The 12,886-nt window shown below is 33.7% G+C and overlaps 1 protein-coding gene across 2 annotated transcripts in view; it reads right to left on the bottom strand.

The window, feature by feature from the left end:
• Positions 1-1,040: 1,040 nt before the first annotated feature.
• Positions 1,041-12,886, bottom strand: part of AMY2B (amylase alpha 2B) — a 54,498-nt gene continuing 42,652 nt past the window's right edge. For both annotated transcript variants that reach the window (XM_025872312.2, XM_025872311.2), the window contains 10 exons: positions 8,833-9,040; positions 8,366-8,512; positions 7,336-7,533; positions 6,473-6,703; positions 5,352-5,485; positions 4,452-4,574; positions 4,256-4,355; positions 2,761-2,879; positions 2,533-2,658; positions 1,041-1,268 (listed from right to left, as the gene is read on the bottom strand). In XM_025872312.2, coding sequence (XP_025728097.1) covers positions 1,079-1,268; positions 2,533-2,658; positions 2,761-2,879; positions 4,256-4,355; positions 4,452-4,574; positions 5,352-5,485; positions 6,473-6,703; positions 7,336-7,533; positions 8,366-8,512; positions 8,833-9,040 — 1,576 coding nt within the window. In that variant the 3' untranslated portion in view covers positions 1,041-1,078. The remainder of the gene's footprint in view (positions 1,269-2,532; positions 2,659-2,760; positions 2,880-4,255; positions 4,356-4,451; positions 4,575-5,351; positions 5,486-6,472; positions 6,704-7,335; positions 7,534-8,365; positions 8,513-8,832; positions 9,041-12,886) is intronic.

Raw genomic sequence — 12,886 nt, forward strand, 5'->3', positions numbered from 1 at the left:
GGCCTTTGGTAAAATGATGTACACTTTCTTCATTATTACAGGAGGAAAGAAGAAAATAATAGGGATGGGGTGCCTGCATGGCTCAGTTTGTTAGGTACCTGACTCTTGTTTGGCTCAGGTCATGATTTCAGGGTTGTGAGATCAAAACCCACGTGAGGCTCCATGCTGAGCTTGGAGTCTGCTTAAGATTCTCTCTCTCCCTCTCCCCCACCCCTCTTGCTCTCTCTCTCTCAAAATAATAATAATAAAAATAATAATAATAAGGATAAGAATAATTACAGATAAATTTACAGGTGAAAAGAAGAGGGAGTTTCCAAATTATGGCTTTTATTTTATCACTCAAGCATAAGAAAAACAACTGAGACTTATAAAACATAGATGAGATCCTTACCAAATTCCACATTTAAAGTCAAGGTGAAGGAGAATAAATAGCTAGAGGATCAGGAAGAAAATCCAGAACATATGGTGTAATAAAAGTCCTAAATAGTTACATCCATCCATATGGGGGGTAAGAAATGGAACCAAAAAACCATACATCTACATCAAGTTAAAGACATTACAAACAGAAAGAGAAAAATAAAGTAGGAGATTCCTGAGTTCCACATACTTGAGACTTACACTTTGCATAATTCAAGTTTATTTTTTAACTTATTAATTGTAAAAGTGCTTTCATAAGTTGAAGTCACTCAAATGCTCTAACTTTGTATGGGAATAATTAAATCAGCTATCCCTAACTAATTATTAGAAACACTTGATGGAAGAGATACATAAATGCATACTGGGAAATGGTGTTAATGGCAAGAAACATATTTGTTAAGATGCCTCTCTGAATTCTTAAACATTCCTTTGACAAGTCATCATGAGTCTTCTAAAATATAATATAGTGTTAATTGTAGCTATCTTATAATTATATAATTATATGTGATTTTTATGCTTTTCTGAGTTTTTTCAAGTTGATCACTTATAGCTTTTACCAAAAATTAATGAACTGTAAGAATACACACACATACACATGCACACATGAAAAGAAATGCACTTGGTTATTTCTGTGAGTATGTGTATTTATTTATTTCAAATTTTATAATTTAGATTGAGCATGAATTGCAATAAACGGATCTTCAGCAGAGTTACTAATGGAAAAATGAGCACTTCCATCCCCAGAAACAGAGATTTTAATTCCTGTACAGTTGCCATTAATTTTATCTCCAGAAATAACATCACAATATGTGCCAGCAGGAAGACCAGTTTGCAAAGTTAAAGATAATGTCCTGTAAAATAAAATTTAAGATTTAACTTGAATTCAGCACAATAAAAAGCAAGAATTCAGACTATCTCTAAAAGCTTAACTTTGTGCCAAAGACCTCTCCAGTAGATGTGAACAGTTTTCCAGGACTAAAAGTAATCTTACAGAAGACTTAGCAATTTCCTAGTCAGCAGTGAGTATTATCACAAAATTATGGCTGAGGAATATCACTAAAGATTTTAGTGACTTGTCACCCTTAGATAAAAGTACTTCCTTTGGTAAACATAAATATTTTAAATTTTCCCCATCTAAATGTAAGGAAATACTAATTATTTTCAGTAATTTAAATTTGATTATTTCTGCAAAAATCTTTTTCACAAGAGAAGAAAATGAATTTGGGCTGGAAATAAAAATAATCTAGCATTTTAGGAAGAGATATATGGTTTTAAATATAAAGCTGTCTCCTAAATTTATCTTGCTTCTCCCATCTAAAAGACAGAAATTAAAGGATTAGCCATAGCTTCTTTTGGCAAGAAAGAGATATATTTGATTTATCTTTTTGTCAGTAAAATATAATGTAGGCTAAAATGAGCTAAGCATGAGTGAAAGTTGGCCTTGGAACAGAGACATTTCAACTGCTTTCAAAGACATCTTCTAAGTCATAGTTCTATATATCAGGGAATCAATATACTAGAAGCAGAGGATGTAAGTATAACCAATGAAGGTAAGAAGAAGTCTCAGAACTAAAACTTGAAAATCTCCTGATGTGAATCACTGACCAACCATAAGATACAAGTTCTTTATACAGATGCTTTAAAAATATATATTATTTATCAGAGAGACAGGGAAGTGAAAAAAGAAGACAAAACAGATACAAGAATACTTAACAAAAAAAGAGCTAAAAAGATGTACTTCAATATTGAGGCAATATTTTTCCATTATTTAAAAAGGGAAGGGTGGCTATAAGACAATTCTTCTAGTGATTTCACAACCTTTATATTAACTACTTTGTGTATTTTGTGTGGGGTGTATGTGTGAGCTTATGTGTGTGCCTCATACCTGTACATGAAATGCAAGAATGCATATAACATAATTCTATCTAGAACAGAAAGCCCTTATAAAGAAGAGATCAGAAGAATAAAAGCCATCATCATTTTTTTCTGATTTCTGTGGTTTCTTAATCCACTGACTAAAGGATTTTTCCGATACAAAAAAAGTAAATGTGCACGAAAATAGTAAACCAAGAATATATTAGTATAAAATGTTATCTCTAATTGATATCTACTTACCAGTCATCATTGTTAAAGACAATGAATCCTCTGTTTCCTCTTCCAAAAGCTACTTGGTTGCTACCATTATCCCACCAGTTTGTAAAAGGTTGGCCATCAACTACATTACGGAACATAACCATGTTCCTAAAAATAAAATACCACATAAAATGCTGATGAATACATTAACAGTTTAAAATAAAATGTTAAGAATGTTATTAGAGGATGTCTCTAAATAAGAATGTCCACCTTATTTGACGCCATCGATGTTCACAGACCCAATCATTACCACAAGTAGTGTCTGGATTAACAGTAACTTCTTTAATTACCCCATTATCATTTGGTGGCCCAATCCAATCATTAACATCCTTAAGTAAAGAGAAAAAAAGAAAAAAACTGAAAAAGCTCCGATTTTTAACATTTCATGTATTTGTCTCTTTCCTCTCCAGTACACCAAACCCAGTCTGTCTTGTGTCTCTACATTGTCTTTATGTAGAATCTAACTCCCTCAGTATTTTTAAAGCCTTTTACCAAGTCCTCACCATTTTCTCCCCAATTTTTCATTCTCTAGTGCCATATTTTGAAGGTAAGATTTTTTTGCCCTTTCATTTTCTTTCCAAGGAATTGCCATGGAATTCTTAATATCACTGTCAGTAGTGCAATGATATTGAAATGGCAAGGACTTCAGTGTCAGCAACAGCAGAATGGAAACAAAGATTGTATTACTATGACTTAAGAAAACAGTTAATATACATATCTTCTCTGTGCCTAAGTTTCTTCTTCTGTAAAATGGGGATATTGTTTAGTTGCTATAAAAATTAAATAATGTATGTGAAAATGCCTTGAGTATGATAATTGCATTCATTTCTAAATAAGCATTCATTTCTCTCATTCTTCCTTCTGGATAAATGTGCTAATCAATACATCACAATATTCTTTACCAAATTGATCAAAGTTTTAATTTTGAGCTTTTCTGATCGGCACTTTTAACAATAGTCATAGAAAAAAAAAAAAAAAAAAGGAAGAAACCAGGTAAATATCAGCCTGGTTTGTAGTGAAGTGTTTTTTACTTTAGGTATGAAGTTGCTGTATAATGATTATCTGAAATCTTCAGTTTAAAAAAAAAAAAACTTTCCACTAACTTTGCAAATACATTCATAATTTTATTTCTCAGTTTCTTTTTAAAACTGCTACTCAATATCCCATACATTACCCCAAATATTTTTCTTATCTTTCCCTTTCCCAAAATAGTCTGCAAGTTTCTCTTCTTTAATACATATATTTTCCTTCCACTTATAAGATACTTTCCCTATTTAACCCCAGTTCAACTGAATAATTTCTTTGCATTCCATACAACTTCTTTTCCAAAATATTTAAAAAATATATTGTTCATATTATGGGCAGGTGCTATTTTAAGTTCTTTACAACTGTTAACTTCTCCTTATATCAACCCCATGAAGTAGGCACTTACGAAAAGTACATATTTTACTTACTATATCCTTATTTCTAAGTGCTTCTTTGGGGTGAAGGTGTGTTTGTCATATTTCTGATATAGCTTGCATACTCTGACAATAGAGACCATGAATTTTAATTCTTAATATCTATTGCTTTACTAAAAGTGTCCTATATCAGGTTTACACTTCAATATTTGATAAATAGTAAATATAATAGCATCATGCACAATCACAACAAAACTGCCTTCCCTTTCTTGAGAAAAAGATATTTTGATAATACCAAAACTTACTCGTCCATTTACAAAATATCTTGGCCAACGGAAGCTTGACATTACTCGTGTAAATCCATATGGATGAGCAAGCATAAATCCAACTCCCATTTTGTACAGTCTGAAGGTTACAAAATGATATCAGCAGATAAGAAAACAGTATTTTTAGCATCATTAAAAAGTAGGTAAAAAAAAAGGGGGGGACTTTATTTCCTACCTAGAGTCCCAGAATGTAAGAATAGATGCTCCTCCAGCTCCATGTCCTCGCTGACTGTCATGGTTATCCACAAAGACAAGTGCTCTATCAGAAGGCATGAAACCCCATCCTTCTCCCCAGTTCCTATTAAAACACATATACACACACAAACATATGTATTCTTTTGCAATAGCTTTAGGGTAAACTAAAGGTGTATTTCTTTTGGTATGGCAGGCCTAAATGAAATTCTCTAATTAAAATGATTATTCTCTAGGAGTTTTTAAAAAATATATACAAACTATATATAGATATACATTCCTTGTATGTATATATGTATGAATTACTTGTATTACATTCATGTTACAGTTATACGATTTTTGTTATAAAAAAGTCATTTTAGAGATTTCAGTACATTATAATTTAGATGAAACTTCAGAATGATTAATATCCATATGATATCATACAGAATGGAAAACTGGGTTAAAAGTAGGTTTCAATCTTGTATTGTTATATTATGAATATTCTAATATTTGAAAAAAGTTAATATTATGTAAATATTTGACGTAAAATATGTAAATAAATATAAGTAAATAAAAAATAACCATGTTGTAAGTACTTCATAAATGATATAATCATTTTAATAATATGTGGTCTTCACATATTATATACAAACATTAGTCAAATCTAGTATAGTTATATAATACATAAAGTCTCTAGAGTGTGTTTTGGGTTTCTCAATATCCTCATGATTGACATTCTTAATAATAAAGATGATAAATTGGAACTTGAAAGACTATAACCCTTACTACCAGTAACTGAATCCTTAAAAGCTTTAAATAAGTTCCTAAGATAACTCAGATTGGGATAATAAGACGAATACATCTGTGAAATAATTTAAAAGACAAATCATATTTCATTTACTTTAAGTAAGCCATCTTCTCTCCATTCCACTTGCGCAGAACCGTGCCTAGTTTTGCACCATACTTGAATTCTGTCACACGGCCATTTCCAAAGTATTCCTTGCTTTTAATTGGCTCACCGCCCAGATCAATTACCTAGTAGAAATATAGGGAAAATATAATTTTAAATAAGAACTTCAGAGGCTTTTAACCAGCAAGTTAACATTATACAGAAAATGGCTTGAAACTATTTATATTATTTGAAATACCTCAAATGGTTTTCCTTAAAGCAAGATTCTTTTTTTGTGCTAAATTATATGCTACAATATTAAAAATAACACGATAACAAGGTGATCTGTTGTCCTGCAAGAATGTTGAGCTAACTTTAGTCTTGCACATAAATGATAATAACAATGGCTTGCATTTCTATAGCACTTGATATCTGGTTCACAACATTTCTAAGTGCTTGACAAATATCAACTTATAAATATTTAGACAAAGACATAACTATTATCATCATCCTTTATCTTCATATGAAAAAAAATGTTGCATATAGAGGTTAATCAGTTTGCCTGTGTTGGCGCCTGGGTGGCTCAGTTGGTTAAGCGACTGCCTTCGGCTCAGGTCATGATCCTGGAGTCCCTGGACTGAGTCCCACATCGGGCTCTCTGCTCAGCAGGGAGTCTGCTTCGCCCTCTGACCCTCCCCCCTCTCATGTGCTCTCTCTCTCTCATTCTCTGTCTCTCAAATAAATAAATAAAATCTTCAAAAAAAAAAAAAAGAAATCAGTTTGCCTGTGTGACACAGCTAATAGTGCTATAGCCAAGATTTAAACTCAGATAGACGACTGGGTCAAGAAAACCACTATAATATTATCTGTCTTGGGGAGATGGCAAATGACACAGATGTTTGCAGCCTAAATAAATCCTCTGCACTTCCATAAAATCTCTTGTGATAAAGAGTTAGATGTTAGATACTGTCTCAACAAAAGAGGGTTCATGAAAACTCTTCTATATAAATGATTTATTCAACCCTTAAACAACAGAAATTGTTTTAATTAAATCTATCACTTATTTTCTAATGAATTATATGATATTATTTCATATACTCATGAAATATAGATACATATATGGATTAATGTACCTCCTGGTAAATGAAAGGTTTACTTCCTTCAGAGAACCACCTTGTATTTAGATTATGCAGTTTATCCAAAACTGCCTTTATGTCTCCAGGCCACATGTGTTTAGAAGCATCAATTCTGAACCCTGCTACACCAATGTCAATGAGGCGGTTCAGATATTCAGCAACCCTGGAACGCACATAATCTTTCTCCAGTGCAAGATCAAGAAGACCAACCAGACGACAGTCTCTGACCTATTGCGGTAAAAAATTTGTGATTGATACACAAAACATTGCCTTTACCTGAGAATCCATTTGATTATGCATTCATCTATTCATTAACAGATATTTCTGTAGTGTCTTCTTTGCATTGGGAACTGGAAATACTGACATTCTAGTATGGACATACCTCGGAAATATTTTCTAGTATAAAAATGGAGTATGTAAAAAATAAAGTAGATGAGCTTTTCTGACTGGAACAAATTAAACTGGGAAAAATGTTTTAAATATTGATTTGCGTTTCTTATTTTTAAATAGTCACAGTTGGAATCCTGTTTTCCTTAGGAATCCAGGCCAGTATTTAAAATGAAGATCGGGGTGCCCGGGTGGCTCAGTCAGTTAAGCGTCTGCCTTCTGGCTCAGGTTATGATCCCAGGGTCCTGGGATGCAGCCCCACATAGCATCAGGCTCCCTGCTCAGCGGGAAGCCTGCTTCTCTCTCTCCCACTCCCCCTGCTTGTGTTTCCTCTCTCACTGTGTCTCTGTCAAATAAATAAATAAAATCTTTAAAAAAAATAAATAAAATGAAGATCAATAAACTACATGTAGATAATTAAAGGAACAGATATCTCTTTATTCAGATCACTGTGGTTTTTTTTCTTTAATTACCTGATAAGGATCATTATAGCTCTCAATGTCTCCACTTTTACTTTTACATTTACGATCATTAAAATCCCAACCAGAGAATGGGACTGCTGGAAAATTTCTATTTCCAGGGTTGAAGTAACTTCCACAAGTACTGCTGGTTCCCGCACTCACACTATTCCCACACATATGATTAATTACAGCATCCACATAAATATGGACCTGAAAAACAAAGTTTCTATTTCAGTTTGACTTACAGAGAGGTAGAAATCTATAGTATTATTAACTAAAGTTTATGGTATGTTAATCACACTCCAAAATAGGTCTTTGTTATTTTTTAGCTTATCTTCTTAGCAAACCAAAAGTCAAGCGTGAAGGGAAATCATTGTGAACTGAATACCAATCTGCATTCTACCGTCTTGGTAAAATACCTACATATATGATAAACTGATAGAACTAAAACTACCATAACTATGAAAAATTGCAAACAGCCTTTTTGGGGTGGGGAGGTAAGAATCAGCTGAGACAGGAGAGAGTAGTGGTCTTTGAAATTTCCATGCATCATCCTAAGAAAGAAGCAGCTAGCCTCTATTATCTACTAAGCATCTGAAGGTAAATACTGTCTCTCATGCTCCTCGTCAAAAAGAATATAATTATTTACCATCAAAAACCCCATGGGAAAGAAGACCCAGAAATTATAGGTAAAAATACAAGTTACATAAAAATTACAGCAATATTGCAACTGGAATTTCCAATTCCCCACAAATGTGTATGGGATTCCCCAGAAAACGTGTATAGTTATAGGGCTAAAAGTTGATACTTGCTTTATAAGTAAGTTCAACTTTAAACCTTGACTTAAATTTCTTTAGTAGACAAAGAGCACGTATACAAAAATTTACAAAAGCTGAACATAGGTAATAATTTTTAGCTATAGCTTAAGTATAAAGTAAAATAAAAAATAAATATGGAAAAATTTCTGCTCAAAAGGAACAGGAGAGAGGAGAGAGAAATTATTTTTTTAAATATTTTTAAAGGAAACTTTTAATTCACTTACACCAACATTGTTACATCTAGTCACCATGTCTTTGAATTCATCTTCATTTCCTGATCTTGTGCATATCTTGTAGCTAATTGGTTGGTATCTTTCCCACCAAGGTCTTGAAGGGTTATGAATCACAACATTTTCACTGGGTGGAGAGATCTACAAATAAAAAATCATAATAAGTATCAAATTATGGGTTACTTTACATCATTGGATACTCTCAAAACTAATCAATAATCTAAAATAATTTCTGAATCTTTGCATATACACTTACATTTTTAACAACCACATGAAAATATTAACAGCATATTGGAAATGTCCTGCTGAAAGAAGATTATATCAGAAACAAAACATAAAGTTGCCAACAATACTAAACTTTTTTCTTCCTCAGTAAAATGTTCCAGCTTCACAGATACAGATCACAATACCCTTTACTATAAGCATAGAAAACTGCAGTTTATACTATGAACAATACCCACCTGAACCCCTCCAAATCCTTTTGGAGCTAGGTATTGCTCACATTCAAGAGCAATGTCATTCCAGCGCCACTCAAACAGATGGACAATAGATGTCCGTCCAGATTTGGTGTTTGGGGCATACTGAGCCCAGCAGATCCCAAAGACTGAAAGCAATAGGAAGAACTTCATTTTGCTTTGAAGTTGCCAGCATTCTTTCCTATTTATATTCCTGTAAGAAACATTTTACTAAGTAAATGTTAACATGAATAAATACAGACAGCATAAAGTGTTTATTCATAATCAGAAAATGATTATCAATAATAATATTAACAGGTGAAGAATATCTATAAACAACCTGCCAGGAAAACAATCTAAATGACCTTTTAGAACTTAATGTTTTCCTTATTGAGGGAATATTAACCTTTTTAAACATCTGGCAGTTTATACGTAAAGAATCCTTAATCATGTATTATTTAATTAGGATTAGGTTTTATTTCTGAAGTCCTTCACTAACAGAAGGAAAATCACAATGAAAGCCAACTGAACTTATAGTCAGAACATTGCCTTAACTATCTATCTACAAACATTATAACATTTCAATTTCAAAAAGAAATAGGATATTCAATTCAGTTCTGTTTTTACACCACCCACCCCTTTTTTTTAGTTATTTAAATTTCTGCATTAAGATTTAAGAAATTATTTGGAATGTGAATGCCCATGAATTGAGGAAACAGACCTTTCCCCACATCCATCAAATCATGTGCTTAATGCAATGGCTACAGCAGTAGAATGTTTTGTTTTTTTCTCCTTCTAGCTAAATATCTCTTATACCTGATAGGACACTACAGTCATGAATTCAATCCCATTTCCTTCTTAATGTAAGTAAAAACCTATAAAAGAGAACAGTACAGGTGGGGAAAACTTAATCCATTAATCCAACAAGCATTAACTGAATACTGCTTTTTGCTTAAGCATGTGGATGATATTCGAGATACAGTGATGAATAAGACAGGATTCTTATTCTCAAAGAATTTGCATTCTACTGTGGAAAGAAAACATATGAATGCTCAATGTCACTCACCATCAGGGAAATACAAATCAAAACTATAATGAGCTATCACCTCACACCTGTCAGAATGGCTAAAATTAACACAAGAAACAACAGGTGTTGGCAAAGAGGTGGAGAAAGGGGAACCCTCTTACACTGTTGGTGGGAATAAAAAGAGGAGCACTGGGTGTTATATGCAAACAATGAATCATGGAACACTACATCAAAAACTAATGATGTAATTATAGTGATTAACATAACATAATAAAAAAAACAGGTGCAACTACTATGGGAAAACAGTATGGAATTCCTCAAAAAATTAAAAATAGAACTACCTTATGATCCAGCAATTGCACTACTAGGTATTTACCCAAAGGATACAAAAATACAGATTCAAAGGGGTACATGAACCCCGATGTTGATAGTAGCATTATTAACAATAGCCAAACTATGGAAAAAGCCCAAATGTCCATCAATTGATGAATGGATAAAGTAGTGTGTATATGTGTGTGTGTGTGTGTGTGTGTGTACATTTATTTATTTATAATGGAATATTAGCCATAAAAAAGAATGAAATCTTGCCATTTGCAACAATGTGGATGGAACTAGAATGTATTATGCTAAGTGAAATAAGTCAAGCAGAGAAAGACAATTATCATATGGATTCACTCATATGTGGAACATGAGGAATAGTGCAGAGGACCATAGGGGAAGGGAGGGAAAACTGAATGGAAAAAATTAGAGAGGGAGATAAACCATGAGAGACTACAGACTCTGGGAAACAAACTTAGGGTTACAGGGGGGAGGGGAGTGGGGTAATGGGGTAACCGGGTGATGGGTATTAAGGAGGGCACGTGTTGTGATGAGCACTGGGTGTTGTACACAACTAATGAATCATTGAACACTATATCAAAAACTATGTACTATATGTTGGCTAACTGAACATAATTAAAAAAAGGAAAAATAAGATAAAAACAGAAAGGGAGGCAATCCATAAGGGACTGTATAGGTAAAAGAACAAACTGAGAGTGGCTGGAGGGGAATTGGGTGGGGGATGGGCTAAATGGTTGATGGGTATTAAAAAGAACACTTGTTAGGATGAGCACTGGGTGTTATATGTAAGTGATGAATCACTAAATTCTAATCATGAAACCAATACTACAGCATATATTAACTAATTTGAATTTAAAATAAAAAAAATGAAATCTTGCCACTTGCAACAACATGGATGGACCTAGAGTTTATTATGCTAAGCAAAATAAGTCAGTCAGAGAAAGACAAATATCATATGATTTCACTCATATTTGGAATTTAAGAAATAAAACAGATGGGGTGCCTAGGTGGCTCAGTCGGTTAAGCGTCTGCCTTCAGTCCAGGTCATGATTCCAGGCCCGGGATGGAGTCTCGCATTTGCGGGGGGGAGGGGGGGGATTCCCTGCTCAGCGGGAAGTCCGCTTGTCCCTCTCCCTCTGCCACTCACTTGGGTTCACGCTCTTTCTCTCGATCTGCACTCTCTCTCTCTCTCAAATAAATAAAATCTTTAAAAATAATAAAATTTTTAAAAAAGAAATAAAACAGATGAACATATGGGGGGAAGAGGGGAGAGGGAAACAAACTATAAGAGACTCTTAACAATAGAGAACAAAGTGAGGGTGGAGGGAGGGAGATGGGTGTGGGATGTGCTAGATGGATGATGGGCATAAAGGAGCGCACTTTTTATGATGAGCACTGGGGGTTGTATGTAAGTGACAAACCACTTAATTCTACTCCTGAAGCCAATATTGCACTATATGTTAACTAAAATTTATATAAAAATTTGGTAAAATAAAGAAAAAAAGGAAATCTATGAATAAATAATATAATAATAATAAAACAATTGAAGATATCAATAAGAACTAGTATGAATTAACATAATAAAATAGCAAGTGACTTTGTCATCAAAATATTTTAAACTGGATAGTCAGGAGGATTTCTCTGTGGAAATGATTTTCAGCTAGGATTTGAAGGATTAGAAGGAGCCAGTCATTTGAAGATGAGAGAGCAATCTAGAGGAAAGTACAACAGAAAAAGCCCACGGAAAGGAAAAACCCAAGTGATATTAAAAAAAAAAATTAAGAAACAAAACAAAACAACAGTGGAGCTAAACAATGTGTAATAAAATGAAGGGTAAAATGATATGAGGTCTATTAGGCCAGATCATGTAGGACCTTGTAGAATATAATGAGAGAGCTTTTGAGTCTGTAAAAAGCAGAGCTAAGAAACTTTGGTATACTTTAAAAGAAGATCACTCTTGCTGTCATGAAGAAATTGGATTATATGAAGACAAAAGTAGAGGTAAGGAAATCAGTTAGACTTTTTTGGTGGTCTAGGAAAGAGATGAGTGGCTCAGACTAAGGGCACTGACAGGCTATCTTTCAGAGATAGAAAGGCAAAAGGTTTATGGATAGATTAGAGCTGAAGAATGAGGGAAAGAGAAAAATTACAGAAAGGTATTTGGTGATACCATTCATTAAGATGAGGAAAAACAAGGAAGTACCAGTTTTAGGGAAGGGTTATGGAGAACACTTTGGTCCTTAACTATTCCTCTATGAACCCTAATGCTCTCCTTTGGTCCTTTTTCTAACCCACCACGTAAACACAATTTGTCCTACTTTCTTAGTCAGTTCAAGTTGTTAAAACAAGATCATCATAGACTGAGTGGCTTAAACAACAAATATTTATTTGTCATAGATCTGGAGGCTGGGAAGCCTGAAATCAAAATGTTGGCAGTTCCAGTGTCTGGTGAGAGCCCCCTTCCAGGTTCACAGATAGCCATTTTTTTCTTATCTTTATATGGTGGAGAACAGAGAGAGCTCCCGTCTTTTTCTCTTCTTATAAGGAAACTGATCCATCATGGGGTTCCACTCTCATGACTTCATCTAAACCCAATTACTTCTCAAAGACCCCACAGCCTTATACCATTGCACTGGGAGTTAGGGTTTCAACATGTAAATTTTGGGGGAAAGGAGATACAAACGTACAGGCCCT

This window comes from Callorhinus ursinus, unplaced genomic scaffold (genome assembly GCF_003265705.2).
Source record: "Callorhinus ursinus isolate GAN/ISIS: 27379988/994484 unplaced genomic scaffold, GSC_fseal_2.0 scaffold9, whole genome shotgun sequence".
NCBI lineage: Eukaryota > Metazoa > Chordata > Mammalia > Carnivora > Otariidae > Callorhinus > Callorhinus ursinus.